Source organism: Lampris incognitus, chromosome 10 (genome assembly GCF_029633865.1).
Source record: "Lampris incognitus isolate fLamInc1 chromosome 10, fLamInc1.hap2, whole genome shotgun sequence".
Classification (NCBI taxonomy): domain Eukaryota; kingdom Metazoa; phylum Chordata; class Actinopteri; order Lampriformes; family Lampridae; genus Lampris; species Lampris incognitus.
The window spans coordinates 46993812-47014521 of record NC_079220.1 but is presented as its reverse complement, the minus strand read 5'-3'; the positions used below and the strand labels follow the sequence as shown (position 1 = coordinate 47014521).

At 45.3% G+C, this 20710-nt stretch overlaps 1 protein-coding gene across 1 annotated transcript in view; it reads left to right on the top strand.

Annotated features, from left to right (window-relative positions):
- Positions 1 to 20710, top strand: part of col5a3a (collagen, type V, alpha 3a) — a 100900-nt gene that overhangs the window by 27155 nt on the left and 53035 nt on the right. The window contains exons 10-25 of the mRNA XM_056287525.1: positions 7 to 48; positions 155 to 217; positions 2072 to 2146; positions 3353 to 3436; positions 3669 to 3725; positions 5158 to 5211; positions 5387 to 5440; positions 5709 to 5762; positions 7599 to 7652; positions 7954 to 8007; positions 16502 to 16546; positions 18262 to 18315; positions 18646 to 18690; positions 18948 to 19001; positions 20085 to 20129; positions 20546 to 20599. Coding sequence (XP_056143500.1) covers positions 7 to 48; positions 155 to 217; positions 2072 to 2146; positions 3353 to 3436; positions 3669 to 3725; positions 5158 to 5211; positions 5387 to 5440; positions 5709 to 5762; positions 7599 to 7652; positions 7954 to 8007; positions 16502 to 16546; positions 18262 to 18315; positions 18646 to 18690; positions 18948 to 19001; positions 20085 to 20129; positions 20546 to 20599 — 888 coding nt within the window. The remainder of the gene's footprint in view (positions 1 to 6; positions 49 to 154; positions 218 to 2071; positions 2147 to 3352; positions 3437 to 3668; positions 3726 to 5157; positions 5212 to 5386; positions 5441 to 5708; positions 5763 to 7598; positions 7653 to 7953; positions 8008 to 16501; positions 16547 to 18261; positions 18316 to 18645; positions 18691 to 18947; positions 19002 to 20084; positions 20130 to 20545; positions 20600 to 20710) is intronic.

Genomic DNA, 20710 nt, shown 5'->3' with positions numbered 1-20710 from the left:
TCATAGGGCACATTAGTGGAAGGACCTTCCGGCCCACCAGGACCTGCAGTAAGTCTACTAGTCTCTGCCTCATTAACTTCAAATGCAGCAGCACACATGAATGCTATTCCTCAGTGCTGACTGTGTGCAACCCCCCCACCCCTCACACACACAGGGTCTTCCCGGATTACCTGGACCGACAGGCCCTCCAGGACCCATGGGAGACCTCGGTGAATTGGTGAGTGACCTCCCCTTGTGGCTTAGGAACTGATTTCATTGGTTGGTCGGTCTAAGGGGTTAGTCTGGCCCCGGTTTGACCACCCAGAGACAGAGCACGTGCAGTTTGGCTGTGACCTCATATTGAGTGAGACATGTCCATGGAAACACTATGACCTGGCTCACAGGACTGAACTGGCTGGGCTTCGGGGACGGATGATGACTCACATGTGTTTGACCTAATTTTATCATGCTGTGTGTGTGTGGGTGTGTGTGTGCGCGATGCATGCACACCAGACCGTGAGAATTTGTGTATGTGTGTATTTATGTGTTTTTGCTTGCATGCTATTTCCGCCTGGCAGAATGACTCACACACACACACAAACACACACACACACACACACACACACACGCACGCACGCATGCACGCACGCACGCACTGACAGATGCTCAGTCATTTGTCTGTGCTGTCGATGTCTTATAATGTTGTGTTGCTAAGATGCTGATGACTGTTTATTGCCTTGTAGTGCTCCATTGCTTTCAAATTCAACAGATAAAACAAATTTTCAAGCATTCCTGACAATTTCAAAGCCATTCACAGTCGGTATTAAGCCTCCAAAGCCTCTTTTTTTTAAGATGACATGGATACAAAGGCCTGACAGACACAAGATTTATTTTCAATTTGATACTGATGTTGATACCTGAGGTAAGGAAATAATGAACTTCAACTTGCAGCACCATAGAATAGCATTTCTTTGACGTTTGGGAAAAAAAGATAGACGTTTCTCTCTCAAGTATTCCCCTGAAAAGATAGACATTTCTTTCTAAAGTATTACCCTCAAATGGAATGGTTTTGACAAAGGGTTATGGTGAAATGTATTTTACAAACTACATTTTTTGTTGCTTGTCATGACAACTTGATAGTGGGAAAATCCAGGGTTTTGGGCTTAGTGTTTTTCTGTTATATGCTGATACCCTTGCACAACATGTGAAAGGCACAGATATACTTTCCCTATTTAAACTTAATCGAAAATTGTTGTTGCATGGTTTGACGCATTTAAAATGCAAACATAATCTGTCTGGCGGCACGGTGGTACAGTGGTTAGCGCAGTCGCCTCACAGCAAGAAGGTCCTGGGTTCGAGCCCCCGGGGTAGTCCAGCCTTGGTGGGTCATCCTGGGTCGTCCTCTGTGTGGAGTTTGCATGTTCTCCGTGTCTGTGTGGGTTTCCTTCAGGGGCTCCGGTTTCCTCCCACAGTCCAAAGACATGTAAGTCAGGTGACTCGGCCGTACTAAATTGTCCCTAGGTGTGAATGTGTTTATATCAGCCCTGTGTCATGGTCTGGCGGCCTGTCCAGAGTGTCTCCTCATCTGCCGCCCAATGACTGCTGGAGTAGGCTCCAGCATCCCCGCGACCCTGAGAGCAGGATAAGCGGTTCAGATAATGGATGGATGGATGGACAATCTTTCTATTGTGAGGAAGATACTCTTTTGTACATTATTTTTGATAAGCAGTGATTGACACTCAAGAATTACTTCACATCTTTACCGCTTTATGTAGGGCTCGCGGATACATCAGGTATTTAATGGAGGCATCAGGTATGAAAATCATAAACAGGCGGTGTGTTATTGGAGGGCGAGTTGGAGTGTGAATGAGATGCCTTGCGGAAATGGAGCCAGGGTTGTTTGAGCTGTCACTGGGGTGCAGGGGTGTGTTCCTTTGGTTTGTTTAGGCTCTCACACACAGACATGCACAAACACTCGCTTACTCCCACCCGTACAGTAGGCATTGCACTACCCTACACACGGATACACGCTCACAAACAAACACAACGTGTGTATGTTAATGCCCTCTCTCTGCTTTGTTTTTCGCTCAAGGGTCCCCAGGGGCGTCCTGGTCTACCCGGGGCGGATGGAATTCCAGGTCCTCCAGGCACCCTGCTGATGTTGCCGGTAAGAATAATCCCCCCCCCCCCCATAAACACGCACAGACACACACACACACACACACACACACACACACACACACACACACACACACACACACAGAGAACCGTCACATGGGCTGTGCAAAGTGTGCGACCACACAGGACCTCGCACCTCCAGGACCTCGCTCCTGCCCTGCAGTCTTTTTTCTATTTTCCTTTTTAATATATATATTTTTATGATTTTTCTTGACCCAACATGCCTCTAAAATGAAATTCCTCTTTGTCAATTCCATTATGCATCGTCAAGGTCACGTGAAAAAAATCTAACAAATTATTCAGGTTTTTTCATTTTCAATATTGCATTGTTACATAGTGCATGCTCCATGTCGCTGCTCACTGAGAGGAGGAAGGAGAAGGGGAAACAATTTCGGCTGCAAGAGAGCGTGACTGATTTCATAAACACGAGTTGGGTGCTGGGAAAAGGATAAACTTAAAAAGAAGGAAGAATTTCATAACTCGCTGTGAGGGTCGCTGGATAAATTTGTCGACACTTGCAGAGTTGTGGTGGCTGAACAGGTGTCCAGAGCTAGCGGGTACAGATGACTGTGACTGTAGGCTACATGTAATGACCGGTCTGAAGAATCAACTAAAATCTGAATGAAATGTAGTCTATAGACCTGAAGTATTGAACTGTAACATGATGTCATACTTCAACATGCCAAATAAAGCGACAGCTCAGCTGACTTGATGACATAAAGCCAAATAGTTTTACAGTTGATTTTTTATCCTTTGACAGACTATAATAGAAAAAATCATAGCTGAGACTATGAACGTGATGATGCTATTGTTATTCTACTTGTTAAAAATACATTGTACTGAGATTACGCGTGCAGTAGAACTAGAATAGCCATGTATGTGTGACCGTATGTCAATGAGCACAGCCTTGTATGTCAAGTTCGCACAGTGCCTCACCCCCCCTTGCAACAGCCCTGCACACACACACACACACACACACACACACACACACACACACACACACACACACACACACCTACCGTCCTGACACCAGTGTAACTGTTCCCCACCCCCATGTGCTTCTATCCACGCTGTCCAAAGTGTGGTGTTCAGACTCGTCCACAAGGGGGAGCTGTGTGATTGAACTTTATTTACATTAGCCAAGCTGTGGGGACCTCTGCGGTGTTAATCAACTCCTTTTATTTGCTGTCTCCAGTTCCAGTATGGTGGTGATTCTCAGAAGGGACCTGTGGTTTCTCCTCAGGAGGCTCAAGCGCAGGCCATCCTGCAACAGACCAAGGTACAGTTTCACAAAAACCCAGTCTATGGTTTTATTACACATTAACTTAAAACAACACAAGTAATTGTAAGATGTGGCCTACAAATTGCATCATGTTATGATGTCATCTAATCATCTGAGATCATCTTCATCATCATTTTGCCATCATGTCATCAATAATACTTCCATACCGAAAGTACAAAGTTAATCTCTCATTGCCATTCTCTCACCACCCAGTTACATTTTCTTACAGCTGTCATTGAGGGGACCTTCAGGGCCAATGGGTTTGACAGGGCGTCCTGGACCTGTGGTAAGCTACTCCCACTGACCTAAACCAACTGTGGATAACTCCCCAAGGGTTTCTTTGACCTTACCCCTCGACTTCACAGCCTGTCTACCCAAGCACAGGCTCTGCTTTCTGCTGCAGCCGAATAATTATGCATTCTCATTATAGTCAATTCTACGAAGATAAGGGCAAGATTTTATCCTTAATCTATGCTACGATACTCTCAGTAGGTGCAAAGATACAGTAGATAGATCAGCTTCTAAATCGGTTCATTTTCTGTTGGGTTTGTGGGATGACCGTGTTTTCTGGATTTTAAATAGCTTCTCCCCTATAGTTCAAGTTCATTCCCCACTGTTCTAACCAATATCTATCATTACAACCATATCAAGGTAACGGGGAGGTTCGATAGAAGCGGTGAGGCACCACCACAGATGGATGGATGGATGTTACAAATACGCAAATGGTTATAACTGTTATGGCACGCATATGTATTTATACATGGGCTTACATATGTATAAAGTTCATTGTTACACATATACAAGTTCAATTGTCCACTCTAAATAAGACAGTATGTGTGTAGTCGTTGCAGTATGTCGTTGCAGCCCATATGACCCCTAGCTAGCGTCATAGCTAGTTTGGATTTAGGCTAACATTGAGTATCATCCCCAGACTGAGAAATTTTTGTATTGCCCGAGACAGGTTCTCTTTTCATTTTCATTTACATTAATTATACAGCAATCTTACATAGTATGACTTTTTTTGTGCCCCCCCTTTTCTCCCCAATTGTACCCGGCCAATCACCCCACTCTCTGATATTGGGCTATACAAATAAAACTGATTGACTTGACTTGACTTGACTTGGGCTGTCTCGGTCGCTGCTCCACCCCCTCTGCCGATCCGGGGAGGGCTGCAGACTACCACATGCCTCCTCCGATACATGTGGTGTCACCAGTTGCTTCTTTTCACCTGACAGTGAGGAATTTCACCAGGTGGACATAGCGCATGGGAGGATCACGCTATTCAGGATCATGCCCTCCCCCCGGAACAGGTGCCCTGACCGACCAGGGGAGGCGCTAGTTCAATGACCAGGACACATACCCACATCCGGCTTCCCACCCGTAGACATGGCCGATTGTGTCTGTAGGGATGCCTGACCAGGCCGGAGGTAACACGGGGATTCGAACTGGTGATCCCCGTGTTGGTAGGCAACAGAATAGACTGCTATGCTACCCGGATGCCCCTACATAGTGTGACTTTAAATGAAATTAAAGCTCAAAAGTTTGAGGAAACAAAAAATGGGAGTGTCCTTTCCTGTTCCCATAGACAAACGGATGTTTGTGCTTGCTTGCACTTAGTTCATTCCTATCTTGTTTGTTTGTTGCTGAATTTGGGTAAAGAGTGATTTGCTTTTGTGAACAATCTTTTTTTTTTTTAACCATCTATTTCTTTGTTTCAGGGTCTTTTTGGCCCTACTGGGCTGAAAGGAGAGCGTGGAGACAACGGCCCTGCTGTAAGACCAGACTGTATTCACACCTCACTGCTGTTACCACCTTCCATCATACCACGCTTTGTCTTTGTCACCCTATTGATTTTCTTTTTTCTCCTTGTCCCCATTGTCCCATCTTCTTTGCATACACCCCCCACCACACACACACACACATTGCCTTTCTCTTTTCATCTTCTAGGGACTGCGAGGTTTGCCAGGCCTCCTAGGACCTAGCGGAAAGGCCGGAAAGAGAGTAAGACCTCTTCAGTACTGTGGGTGGACACATAGACACGTTCAGTTTTATTGCTATGGTTTCTACATTTGCACTGTGTCCATACCTCTGTTTGTTTGTTGTGAAGCTTGACAAAGACATTGTGTCTTATGCACAGGACAGCATAGTGTACGTTTTGACCATTCTCTCTCTCTCTCTCTCTCTCTCTCTCTCTCTCTCTCTCTCTCTCTCTCTCTCTCTCTCTCTCTCTCTCTCTCTCTCTGCTCCTCCTCTCTCTTTGCTCTCATAGGGGCGAGCAGGAACGGATGGAGGTCGGGGAGCACCAGGTGAAACAGGCTCCAAGGTAAGTGTTGCGACGTCTCAGCACACTGCATTGCAGTGGTGATAATCTAATCTAATACCCAACAAAAAGACTGTCTGATGAACCTGTTTGCTCACAAACTATGCACTCCATCATTGATTTTGTTTTGTCAGTCTATGCTCATATCTAAGTAAGCGGTGATTTGCTTAAGGCATGTTTTGCAGTGATTGTATTACTAATGTGGGGTCCATATATCTATATATATATATATATATTTGTTTTATGTCTGCTTGAATTAAGCCTCCTCTCTCCCTATCTCACGTCTCTTGCTGTCTCAAAATAACATTGCACATGTAAGAAACGGTTGCACTAAGACATTCCATCTTCGATTGAAAGCATAAGCCTTTAGGCGTCCAGCACCTACAGCATATTACATGTATCAACGGCGAAAAAACTCAATACCTAACAGCTGCAGGAGAAGCTTAGTGAATAAATCAGGCTCTCCTGATAGTGGCTCTGACTCAACAACAGGGTCATTATCAGTCAAAGCCACATCTTAGCAGACCGCCGGCAAACCTGAGAGCTCCCTCCATGATTTAGCCTCCGTCTCACGGCAAGAGGGAGGTTTGTCCATCAGAAGAGCCACAAAACACTCCTAAAGTTTACACATTACCACATTACCATGTGTATGTATGTATGTGTGTGTGTATTTGTGCATCTCTGCACAGGGGTAGATTTAGATAGGGACAGTGGGGACGTGCACATCCTGATTTCTGCAATAGAGAGATGTTCTCAGATTAGCGCTTGTTATGATGACCCTGGGCTAACCCTAACCCTTACCCTACTTCTGTTTCAAATAAGGATGTGATTGTATAAGTAGTATGACAGCTCAGGGACATGATGTCAAATGTTGATCTGCTGAGAACACCTCTCCCTTGTAGCAGCCAGAGACACCATGAGAACACGTCCCCACCAACTTTAAGAACCTGCTATCATATCCCAACCAGTATTCTTTTGAACCACAAACAATCATCTTGGCCACTAGTTAACACTTGTTGCAGCATGTCTTTATCCTATAATCAGTGTTTTATGTCATTTAAACATTTTTGAAACAGCTGGACACCTCCATACCAAAGAAAGCTCTATCAAATGTTGCTACTGTCACTGTGTGCAGACTTCATTACAGTTACAGTATTTTTTCATGGCCAGGCCAAAGAGAAAATTAATCAAACAAACCCCCCACACACATTTTTCTCCCTAATTGTACTTGGTCAATTACCCAATTCTTCCGAGCTGTCCCCGGTCGCTGCTCCACCCCCTCTGCTGATCCGGGGAGGGCTGCAGACTACCACATGCCTCCTCCGATACATGTGGAGTCGCCAGCCACTTCTTTTCACCTGACAGTAAGGAGTTTTGCCGAGGGGACGTAGCGCATGTGAGGATCACACTATCCCCCCCAGTTCCCCCTCCTCCTCCCGAACAGGCACCCCGACCGACCAGAGGAGATGCTAGTGCAGCGGCCAGGACACATACCCAAATCCTGTCCCCCCCTCACACCCGACCAAGCTGGAGGTAATGCAGGGATTCGAACCGGCGATCCCTGTGTTGGTAGGCAATGGAATAGACCGCCACCCCACCCGGATCATAACATATATGCATACCTGCACATATGTTATGATCATAGAATGTGAACAGCTAGAGAAAATTATGTCCTCACCAACTTCAAAACCAAACCTTGGCCCGTATCTTGTATGGGTACATCTTTGGAGGGAGGTTCTGTGCTAGATACATGTCGATGTAAGTTTTGCAGGTGAATGCAAATGTGAGTGCACATGTTTTATCAGTGTCTAATGTGCCTGTTGCTGTTCATCTTCCCAGGGTGACCGGGGTTTTGATGGACTGCCTGGTCTACCAGGAAACAAGGGACACAGAGTGAGTGACTTGACATTGAGAGACACCGAGCAGGCTCTTGTGTCCTTGCATATGATGTCAGTCCTTGTGTGAATATCTGCAGGGCCACATGCCAGATGTTGTGTTGCATATCGTAATCACGGCAATTGTTGTAATGTCTGCGATGATGGTACAGGCTACACACCATCTGTTGGAAATTTATCTTCTGTAAACATGAGTCTTCTGTGTCTCCGGGCTCCGTAAACATGATAGTCTTCTGTGTCTCCGGGCTTGTTTTTCTCGTTTTTCTCATGTCACCCTTTTTCTTTTCTTTTTTTTTCAGGGGGAAAGAGGAAAGCCTGGTCCTCCTGGGCCATTCGGTGAACCAGGAGAGAAGGTAGGAGTAGAACACCTCCCAGTTAAAATGACCAATTATGCCCGGTAATGTTGGTCTCATATGTCCTATATATTGCACCTACATACCACTACTACTACCACTTTCAGCTGCTCCCGTTAGGGGTCACCACAGCAGATCATCCTTTTCCATCTCTTTCTATCCTCTGTATCTTCCTGCTACACCTACACAACACCTGTATAATACCTACTGTATGTTGTGTGGTGATTTATCTATCTATCCATCTATCTATCTATCTCTCTCTCTCTCTCTCTCTCTCTCTCGCTCTCTCTCTCTCTCTCGCTCTCTCTCTCTCTCTCTCTCTCTCTCTCTCTCTCTCTCTCTCTCTCTCTCTCTCTCTCTCTCTCTCTCTCTCTCTCTCTCTCTCTCTCTCTCTCTCTCTCTCTCTCTCTCTCTCTCTCTCTAATCTACCAACAAGACTTTGTCAATGTGTGGACCTCCATCCTTTTTCCCTCCCATCCAGTTAGCTCTATGTGCCTACTGTTTGCCAATTACTAGACAGTGTTCATAATGGGCGGTACGGTGGCGCAGTGGTTAGCGTGGTTGCCTCACAGCAAGAAGGTCCTGGGTCCTGGGTTCAAGCCCCGAGGTAGTCCAGCTTAGGGGGTCGTCCTGGGTCGTCCTCTGTGTGGAGTTTGCATGTTCTCCCCGTGTCTGTGTGGGTTTCCTCCGGGTGCACCGGTTTCCTCCCACAGTCCAAAGACATGTAGGTCAGGTGAATCGGCCATACTAAATTGTCCCTAGGTGTGAATGTGTGTGTGTGTGTGTGTGTGTGTGTGTGTGTGTGTGTGTGTGTGTGTGTGTGTGTGTGTGTGTGTGTGTGTGTGTGTGTGTGTGTGTGCCCCGTGATGGATTGGCAGCCTGTCCTGGGTTCCTCCCCGCCTGCTGCCCAATGACTGCTGGGATAGGCTCCAGCACCCCTGCAGCCCTGAGCAGGATACGCGGTTTGGATAATGCATGTTCATAATGCTTCTTCATATCTTAATTGTAAAGTCAAGCCACGAAAATAACTAAGTCTTGTTCAGTGATACGTCAACAAATTTTTTTTATACCGTGGGGTTAAGCGAGAGGCACGGTTGAGGGTAAAGGGATTCATTCTAACACAGCTTAGGTCGTAAACGTGGCAAGGGTGGCGGTGTCATGATCTATGTTAAAGAAGGCGTTCAGTGTAAACAAATTGATTTTTCCAGTGATACTCTGGAATGTGTTTGAGTTACCATTACTCTCTCCCCGGAAATGTCTTTTAATGTAATTGTACTGTATCGACCACCAACTGAAAAGGATGTGTGCTTTGATAATTTATCTGATGCTCTCAAAAAAATGTAATGGCAAAGAAATGCTCTTAATGGGCGAGTTCAATCTTAACTGGTTAGACAAAATATGAAGGAAGAAATTAAAGAAAATTGCCAATGAGTTTCAGTCCAACAAGAATAACAAGAACTTCAAAAGGCCTTGTTGGATTTAATTTTCACAAATAAAGTTAATTGTATATCAAAAATATACAACCTAATAACAGGCATATCGGACCATAATCTTACTTTAGTTGCGAGACAGCCATCAAGGATGTGGTGTAGAAATGAAAATTAAATGGAAAGTAATAAATCTCATTTATTCCAGTGAAGGATTTTGAGCATTTTGAGAATGAAATAAGGCAAACTGAATGGGAAAGTATAATTAATGGTAAAAACTGTGATAATGTAATATCTACATTTAAGCAACTCGTGTTTAATTTTACTAAAACAGACCCTGCCTTCGTTTAATGATACCTTATATCACTTAATGAAAAAAAGGGATGCAGCCCTAAAAAATTTTTTCTAAAATCAGGAATGGAAACTGATTGTTTGTTATATAAAGGCCTTAGAAATAATGTTACTGGGCCACTTAGGCAGACCAAAGCTAATTTCTTTCTTGAGATAATAAGACAGGCAAAAGGGAACACAAATATATTCTGGAAAATTATTGATCAACTCACAAGAAAAGAGTTCCCCAAGTGTGGCCCTATAGAGTTTAGGTTAAATGGGATTATACAAGATGACAGTTAAGCTGTTGGAATTTTAATGATTTTATTAACTTCATTTTGGAACTTGGAGGCAATTCTATAGAAATCCAGCTTCCCACGGTTCTAACTAATGAAGCAACTACATTGAATTTTTAACATACAGATGAGGTAAAGGTAAATGAAATCCTTTCATCATGATAAAATTCAAGAACAAAAAATACTTGGGGACTTGATACTGTTATTCTTAAAAAATATAAAGGTGATTTAACCCCTATCACTTATATTATAAAACAGTCACTGGACAAAAACATATTCCCAAGCATTCTGAAGACTGCCATTGTAACTCCTGTATACAAATCAGGTGACAGGCCTTTTTACCTAACGGCCATTACCATCGCTACTGTATACATCCCCTCCACATGCTAATGCTAAGGTAGCACTTAAGCAGCTACAATGTGCCATTAGCAGACAACAGACCAAATACCCGGACAATGCCTTTATCATAGGTGGTGATTTTAATCATCCTAACCTCAGGGCTGCATTGCCCAAATTCCATCAACATGTCTCCTGCCCCACTAGGGGACAAAATACCCTGGACCATCTCTATACAAACATTAAGGACTCATATAAAGCTACTCCCTGTCCTCACCTGGGGCAGTCTGACCACCTCTGCCTGTTCCTGGTCCCAGCCTACAAACTCCTCATAAAATGGATCAAGCCAGCAGTAAAGACAATCACTGTCTGGCCAGAAGGAGCAGTCTCTGAACTTTTTGCACATTCAGCCATCCATGGCTCCCATATAGACATTAATGAACAGACATCTGCCATGCTATCCTACATTAACGTTTGCACTGAGAGTGTCACAACAAAAAAGAAATAACCCGCACCTTTCCGAACCAGAAACCCTGGATGACCAGTGAGGTCTGGCAGCTGCTGAAAGCCCAGGATGCAGCGTTCTAGTCAGGTAACTGCAAGGCCTACAGTGCAGTGAGATCCAACCTCAAAAAGGGCACCAGAACAGCCAAACATAACTATTCCCTATGAATAGAGGACCCTTTCACAATAACTCCGATCCCTGGCGAATGTGGCAAGGCATTCAATCTATCACAGACTACGAAAGCTCCCAATAGCGGTCCCACTGTCCATGATGCCTCCCTGCCAGACGAGCTAAATCATTTCTATACCCGCTTCGACAAGGACAATACTGACCCAGCCACAAAAATCCCCAGCCATCCAGAAAACCAGGTGCTCACTCTATCGATCATAGAGGTCAGAGAATCACTGCGCAGAGTGAACACATGGAAGGCCGCCAGACCGAACGGCATACCGGGTCGGGTCCTCCGGGAATGCTCCGACCAGCTGGCTGAGGTCTTCACAACTATATTCAACCTCTCACTGTCCCAATCCATAGTCCCCGCATGCTTTAAGACCAGCTCTATCATTCCTGTCCCCAAGAAATCAACACCACATATCTGAATGACTACCGACCCATAGCACTCACCCGCATTGCCACGAAGTGCTTTGAGAGGCTGGTTCTGGCTCACATCAAAAACACTATCCCCCTCACATTCGACCCACATCAGATCACCTACTGCCCCAGAAGGCCTATGGAGGATGCCATTGCCACTGTCCTGCACTTTACTCTGACTCACCTTGAACTTAACAGCACATATGTACATCCGGATGCAGTTCATAGATTACAGCTCTGCTTTCAATACTATCATCCCCACCAAACTAACCACCAAACTCCTCTCTCTTGGCCTCAACCCCTCCCTCTGTAACTAGACCCTGGACTTCCTGACCAACAGACCTCAGTCTGTTAGGTTAGGTGACCACACCTTCTCCACCCTGACCCTCAGCACAGGTGCCCCTCAAGTCTGTGTTCTGAGCCCCCTCTTTTCTCCCTCTTTACCCATGACTATCTGCCAAATGTAAAAGTTAAGTTTGCGAATGACACCACAGTCATTGGCTGTATCACTAACAATGACAAGATGGCCTACAGGAATGAGATTCAGCACCTCACATCGTGGTGCACAACCAACAATCTTGTTCTCAATGTGCAGAAGATGAAGGAGCTGATCGTGGACTTCAGGAGGTCTAGAAGCTGCAGCCACTCCCCCATACACATCAATGGGGTGGAAGTGGAGCATGTCTCCAGCTTTAAATTCCTTGGAGTCCACATCAGTGAGGAACTTTTCTGGACACCAAACACCCAGGCCCTTGTGACAAAGGCCCAATAACGTCTGCATTTCCTGAGGAGGCTGAGGAGCGCCCATCTATTCCCCAAAATTCTCACCAATTACTACCACTGCACCACAGAGAGCATCTTGACCAGCTGCATCTTAGTGTGGTACGGCAACTGCACATCAGTAGACCAGAAAGCTCTGCAGCGGGTCATCAAGGCGGCTCAGCATATCACCGGTACCCAGCTCCCAGCCATAAAAAGACATTTATCACAAACGCTGCCTTCGAAGGGGACTCAGCATCAGCAGAGATCCCACCCACCCCAACCATAGACTGTTCTCCCCCCCTGCACTCTGGGAGGCGCTACAGGAGCTTCAGCCCACACTACCAGGCTCAAAAACAGCTTCTGGTCTTCATCTGTGTATATCTTATACTGTGTTTGCTGTGTTTGGCCATGTCTGTCTTGCATTGTTTGGAAAAGCCGAAGCCCTTATTTCATTTTTAACATGTGCCTGCACATTGTTTTTAATGACAATAAATTAAATTGAATTGAATTTAATTGAATTGACAGAGAGGAAGTAAGCAACTGCAGGCCAATCAGTATACTAGCCGCCATTTCAAAAGTTGTTGAAAATGTTGTTGCTGAACAACTGGTAGTTCATCTAAATAAAGAAAATCTACTCCATCCCATGCAATTTGGGTTTAGCGCAAACCATTCTACTGAAATAGCATATTGCTACTTCCTTGAAGTCATCACCACCCCTGGTGCCATATTTCTTGATCCGTGCAAGACTTTTGATACAGTCAATCACTTAGTACTCCTCTTTAAATTGTCTAAATTTAAACTTTCTGTTAATATACCAAATTGGATTCAGTCTCAGTACATCTGGATAAAGGATAAAAAATTATCTCTGAGAAGCCTGCATTATGGAAGTGCTGCAAGGTTCCATCTTAGGACTGTTGTTGTTCAGTGGATACATCAATGATGTTCCATCTGTGTGTGATGGCGTGGACCCTGATGTATGCAGATGACATGGTCTTATATGCACACGGGAAAGACATTGGACAAGTTGCTGCCAAATTGTCATTAACAACGGAAAAAGTTGCAAAGCAGCTCAGTTACTCATGTCTCACTCTGAATATTTAGAAAACACTGACCATATATTTTTGGAATAAACAAAAACAAAGGGTTTTCCCAAATATTTATGTAGATGGACAGAAGATAAAAAATGTTGATGAGTTTAAATACTTAGGTGTTACTCTAGACTCCACTCTTACATTCAAATGGCATGTTAAAAAGATGTGCCATGTATTGAAATATAACATAGCTGACTTTGGTCATATTAAGAATTCGTTAACAGTTGAAGCTTCTAAGGCATATTTGAATGCAATTATTATTTTTCTTATTTTCATTATTGCATACCATGTTGGTCTCGGGCAAACAAGACTGCCTTAAAACCAATTAGGTCACTTCATAAACAAACCCTGAAAGTCCTGGACAGGAAATCACGGCAGTATCATCATTGTGATATACTTGGTAAATATAAAATGTTAAGCTTTGACAACTCAATTTTCTATTCAGATGTCCATTAAATGCATATTCTGCTCCTCCACCATTGAAGAGCTTTGTTCAGCTCTGCTCTGAGCAAATGAGCAGAGCTTCAAGGTCTGCTTTGAGGGGAAAATGTCGTGTCCCTAAACGAGGCTTCACCTTTGCACAATCTACTTTTTCCTTTAAAGCCATTAAAGAATGGAATAAGCACTCTGTCAATATGAAAACCTGCACAGATTTCCATATTTTCTCCCATGAAGTTAAAAAATGGGTTTCCTCTGTAGGGTGTCTGGGCCCAGCCTTAGAGATAGGGTGAGGAGCTCGGAGTAGAGTCGCTGCTCCTTCGCGTTGAAAGAAACCAGTTGAGGTGGTTCGGGCATCTGGTTAGGATGCCTCCTGGGCACCTTCCTTTAGAGGTTTTCCAGGCACGTCCAAGTGGGAGGAGACCCCGGGGTAGACCCAGAACTCGCTGGAGGGACCACATGTCCAATCTGGCCTGGGAACATCTTGGGATCTCCCAGGAGGAGCTGGAGGGCGTTGCTGGGGAGAGGTAGATCTGGAGTGCCCTACTTAGTTTGCTGCCACCTCGACCCGACCCCAGAGAAGCAGCTGATGATGAGATGAGATGAGATGAGATGAGATGAGATGAGATGATGAAGTTAAAAATGGATTTTAAAGTTTAACTCCTCCCCCAGGTCTGAGCCTAACTCCACCCACTGCATAATTTTGAAAAATGCTAAAAATGGGCATGGGGCTGAGGGAGCAGGGAGGGGCTGAGGAGGGGAGCAGGGTGGGGCGTGGGTGTGTGAGGCAGGAGTAGCTGGGGCGATCTGCGAGAAGGGCCTGAGGGGCGTCCAGAGTCGTCGCTGTGCACTGCACTCTCCGGCGGTGGAGAGATGTGGGTGATGGGGTGTCTGCTCCCCCAGTTGTGGTGCGAGCCCAACCCGACCGTCCCAGTTGTCCGGTTGTGCTTCTACAGCCGTAAAAAGCACAAGTCCGAACCATTGTGCCAAAGTTGAAAATGATGAAATAATATGACTATAACGAACTGTAAATTAAGAGAAATTCAAAAGATTGGTAGTAAATGTAATAAAGGGGTAAGGTTAGCAAGTAAACTCCTGTGAATGATGAGTCTCGATCAGCCTATATTTGAAAATGAGCATGGTTACACTCACACTCAAGGGTGAGGGCTGGGGGAGGTGGGTCACCCACCTCTGATTAGAAGGCATTAACATTTTTTTATATACATTTTATGATGTAGATAAGTCTCAACCAGTAATGCTTCATTCCATTCAAAGTCCAAGGTTGGTATTTCCCAGTTAAAATTTCCAATTCCCGACCTCCAAGCCTTCCAGGTGCACGATGCCAAACATAAAACAAAAAACAAAAAACATGGCTGACGGTGACAAACTGGTGCTTTTCTGCAAGTAGAGGATAGCCTTCAGAGACTGTTTACTGTAACCAGCTACCTAAAAACATTGGCAACATATTTTGATATCAATTCACATGCAAAATAGGTTTTACTATATGATAGTATGTATTATTTTAATTAAATACAAGCAAATATACTTTATGTTGCCTTTTAGTTGATGGTTTACCATTTGCACTGTGTGGGGTAGATGGATTTGCCCCGAGTTCACAAGTAGGAGCTCTGACTTTTGAGTGGCGTTCGTTCCATCATGCTTTTTCTAGCAGGAGACTGGAAAACCTCGACTTCAGAGTTACCTGGAACGCAGCACAGGTCAGCGTTGGCCTTGCAAGATTCAGGGCTGAGTTCAAACCGACGGCATGTTGAGCCATTTTCTACCCATGAAACGCCGATTTTTATAAATTTGGTAAGAAAGGTCAATATTAACACTAGCACTGACGTGTTTCATCACCGTACAGTCATATCGTTTCGTTGACAGCTCGAAAAACACGGTGAAGTGTGCAACACCTCTCTTAAGTCAGCAGTCCCGTCAGCAGTGATTTGACATATTGACGGTTGGATTTAATAACTTTGGATATATATGTATGTAGTTTGATATTTGTATCCTGCTTTGAGTTTGTTTCTATGAAATGTGTGTGTGTGTGTGTGTGTGTGTGTGTGCATGCGTGCCTGCATGGGTGTCAGTGGTCCATTTGTAGTGAAGATGGTAGGTTTTACTCTGTGTTTTACTGCTTCTGTTCACCTGCACAGGGACTACGGATGGAAACTAGCTAGTACCTAAATCTGGTTCAAAGCGTCTTTTCACTTTGTCTGAGGTTAACTATTTTGTACATAGTCCCTGATATAAATAAATTTAATAAAGAGGGGAAAGAAAAAAAGAAAAAAATGTGAGCAAAATACCACAGATCAAAGCTATAGTGAAATGAAACAGTCGATGCCTGAATATTTTATCATTCTCCCTATGTTGGCCTGGGTTCAGTCAGCATCAAGCAGTGCAGAAGCTCCTGCATGAACGCCATGTGCTGCACTTTGCCGTGGCTTGGCGGCGTGTAAGATATCTGATGGATGATCGTAGAAGATGCTTTCCAATCCATATTCAGGCGGGCCGTGTTTAAGGGAGCTGGCTGTCAGGGTTCGCCTGAAGACATTTGACTCATATCTGTCAAGCACTTTATTTTTTTAATGAGCCATTTCCCTGTGTTATGTGTGAGGAGATAAAAAAAAAAGTGCCTCAGCCCAAGGTTGACTTAGAGATGTGCAGAAAAATTTGCACTTTAAGGCTAGTGAATCTTAAATCCTTCTTTTATTCAAGGGTGCTGATGGACCAGTAGGGCCAAGAGGACAGCCAGGTGAACCTGTGAGTAACCGTGTCGAGAAACACACACACACACACACACACACACACACACACACACACACACACAATGTTATCCTGATCTGTTAGGTATTGTCAGACTGTAATGATGTCAGAGCCTCATGATGGAGCCATCTCAAAGGTTTTCTAGGACATTTACACAGGACATTCCCCCCCCCCTCCCCTTTTCTTTTTTTTCCTCCCCAATTGTACTTGGCCAATTACCCCACTCTTTTGAGCCGTCTCGGTCGATGCTTCACCCCCTCTGCCGATCCGGGGAGGGCTGCAGACTACCACATGCCTCCTCCGATGCATGTGGATTCGCCAGCCGCTTCTTTTCACCTGACTGTGAGGAGTTTCGCCAGGGGGACGTAGCGTGTGGGGGGATCACACTATTCCCCCCAGTCCCCCCCAAACAGGTGCCCCGACCGACCAGAGGAGGTGCTAGTGTAGCGGCTAGGACACATACCCACGTCCGGCTTCCCATCTGCAGACATGGCCAATTGTGTCTGTAGGGACGCCCGACCAAGCTGGAGGTAACACGGGGATTCGAACCGGTGATCCCCGTTGTTGGTAGGCGACAGAATAGACCGCCGCGCCACCCGGACGCCCGAGGACATTTTCTTTGCAGAGCCAAATGATTTCCTCAAGGATTCTTATATAACTGGAGTACGGCTCTTTGGTGGGGGAAATTTGCTTTAAACGAGTTAAAATAAAGCACTCTCGTAAACTCTTCATACAATCACGTCTTTCAGACAACAGGTTTTCCGGAGGTAATCAATGCAATTCCCCAGAAATGTTCACTCCAGCTGGAAATTTGTGTAAATATAGAAACAGTTCCTGGAAGATAAATTTGTGCAGCTAAAATATGGAAAAATATGCGTCCGCAAAAACATGCTGGCATACATGAATGCATATTCAGCCAGACAGATTCTCACCGGCGCTCACCATTGCATCTCTGAGATGTCCGAAGGGTCTCAGAAGCACCCTCGAAGAAACTCTGAGTTCTGTACTTTTTTTTTTCTTTTCAGTGTTTGGCTGTGGCAAACCCAGGTTGATTGGCCATGACTCACTTTCTGTCTTTCTCTGGGTGGGTGAGGATGAGGCTCAGTGGGGTCTTCTCCCTCTAAATGGATCACTTTACCAGAGAACGAGAAGGCTGTATAAGACATGTTAGGAGGGCCATGTTAAAAAACAAATCTGAATTTTTTTTTGATGAGCAAGAGAGAGGGAGAAAGATAAACGTGTGATTGAAATTTGGCATGTAGTGAGAGGGAGAGAGATATGAGAGATAGTAGGGAGAGGGAAGAGATAAAAATTCCTGGCCTGAATGATTATATTTCCATATCAATCACTTCCCATGAGATCACAGATGTGGCTTTGGAACAGGTGGCTTGGCCAGCCTACAAAGAGAGAGGTTGACAAAAACAGAACGCACAAACACACTCTTACGAACACAGTCTCTGTGGCTGTCAAACACCATCGCACTGTCTAGCACAGTCTGTATGACGCAAACACACACACACACCTGCACATAGAAGCGCGCGCACACACACACACACACACACACACACACGCACGCACGCACGCACGCACACTTGTCTTTCTCAGTGTAAATGCACACATCACCCTTCCGTGATTTGGCAGTCAACACTCCCAGCACGGCATCATGGATGCTAGCTAGCTTTTGTTAACTGCTTCCTGTTTCTTGTCTCCAGGGAATTCGGGGCCTCATCGGACCTAGGGGCCCACCCGGCCCACCTGGACAACCAGTGAGTCAACGTGGTCATGAGTACAGGCTCAGTATTATCCATTCTACTCATGCTGCTGTGTAAAAGGTTGACAGCGGCATTTCTTACACCGCACGTGTGTCACACGTATCAGCTGATCACACACGTCTGTGTTCGATACCAGCTTGATAGGTCACACATTTATATGTACGTCCGAATCATCGACTGAAATTCTGTGCTACTTGGTGTGATTTCATGGAACACCTTCTTTCTGTGTGTGTGTGTGTGTGTGTGTGTGTGTGTGTGTGTGTGTGTGTGTGTGCGTGCGTGCGTGCGTGCATGTGTGCGTGCGTGCGTGCGTTCCTGTATTAGGGTATTCATGGAGTCGACGGAGTTCAAGGGTCAAAAGGCAACCTGGTCAGCCCTGTTACCTTCATATCCGCCTTACTACCTTAACCACCAACACATAATGTGATCATTACATCACGCAGGGTTGATTACTAACTGTGAGCCACGTCAGATCAAAAGGGAAAAGATAACTACAAGTCAATTTGTTTAGACTGTAATTGCAAAAAGTGTAGCATTTTCACAACGTTTTGTGCTAGTTTTGTGTAGTCTTATGAGTGAGGTCATGTGGAAATAGAATGTCACTGGTGTTACCTTTTTGCCCCCAGGGTCCATCTGGAGAGATCGGCCCCCCAGGTCAACAAGGAAATCCGGGAGCACAGGTACAATAATGTGCACTGTTCTGTGTAAGACTTACTCATACAATACACATACTTTAAACATGTTTTAGGTCACACTCTGTTTGTTTCATATACTGGCACATGTCAGGAATCAGGAACATTCATTTGTCATTTTCCCCAGCCCACATTGGTGCAACACAAAAACACATATCCAAGCTACAAGAACACATCTATCCAAGCTGCAAAAAACTACAAAACTACAAAAACACATATATCGTCACCTTCTTAAAATAATGGCCCAAGTCATATTTTCAAGTTTTTCAAAAAACAGAATAAACTGAAACTGAAACAAAATTTGTCAGTTTATTCTGTTTTTTGAAAAACTTGAAAATATGACTTAGATCATTATTTTAAGAAGGTGACGATATCCAACATATGAATATTAAAAAAAAATTAATTCACTGTCCAAGAGAGCGAATGCCAGCCAGGATGACTGGCCGAACTGCCGGTCTGCATGGGATAGCAGTTAGCTTAGCCTCCACCACTTTCGCTCTGGGCAGGGCCGGGCAGGGCCGTGGTCCTTGGGCCCACTGGATGCAGCTGACTAGGCTACCCCTGCTGATCCAACACCAGCTTTCCCAGCCAGACACCCTCGACACACCTCCCTGCGCTCCACATGAGGACACCAAAAACACAGTCAACACCAGATGAGGCCGCTGCCAGACCGCCCTCGGTGTCAGAACGCCGTCAGTGCTTCCTCTTTGGGTACAGCTCTGGGCAGGGCCGTGACCAGGCCCCCCCAGCCATCAATCGAAGACACAAACTTACACACAGACGTGGACAAAGACTCTGCATGAGTGTCTTTGTCCACATCTGCGTGTAAGTTTCTGTACTGGGCGAGGCCGCCGCAAACATGAGTTCACACCACTATCTTCCCGCACTGGAAGCAGGAGCACCCACATCTACGTTTTTTCAGCTGCATAAACACTGTAAATAATTACACACACACACACACACACACACACACACACACACACACACACACACACACACACACACGCTCTAGCTCAGACATCTCTCCCTATCTGTGACATTTCACTGGATTGGTGATCCGTTCTGTTTTAGGGCTTGTCTGGTCCTCAGGGTCCCATCGGACTGCCGGGAGACAAGGTAGGTGGTGCATCTCTCGCTTTCTCTCTCCCTAATTTTCCAAAGATTAAAGTGGTGACCTTTTGACCCCTGTCATCACTTCCCTCGGAGAACCCGGCTGAGCAGAACATTGCAACCTATTGGCTCCTGGCTCCCAGTCAGATAGGAGGGGACTAGACAGGAAATCAATAGCTACGAAACACACGGTGGAACTTCAGGCACCGGGGACACACTCGCTCAGCCCGCGCTCCAAGGCTGGGCTGATAAAGGAATGCAGTCATGAATTTATGGGGAAAAAAGAATGGCATGTTTGAATTTTTTGCAGCTGATGTGGGCCTGTGGTCTCTGAGGAATACAGGGTGGGGTTGAGCTGGGTTGTTTTGTTCTGAGTTTGGTCCTTGTTGAGTGTTCCACTGCTCACGATCTGTTGTATGCAGGGTCCCCAGGGAAAAGTGGGCATGCAGGGACTACCTGGCATCGACGGTCCCCCTGTAAGTATGCAAGCACATGTACACACACAGTCACACGCACACACGGACATAGTGCACACGCACACACGGACATAGTGCACAGCTCATATGGATGCATTTAGCCATGTACAT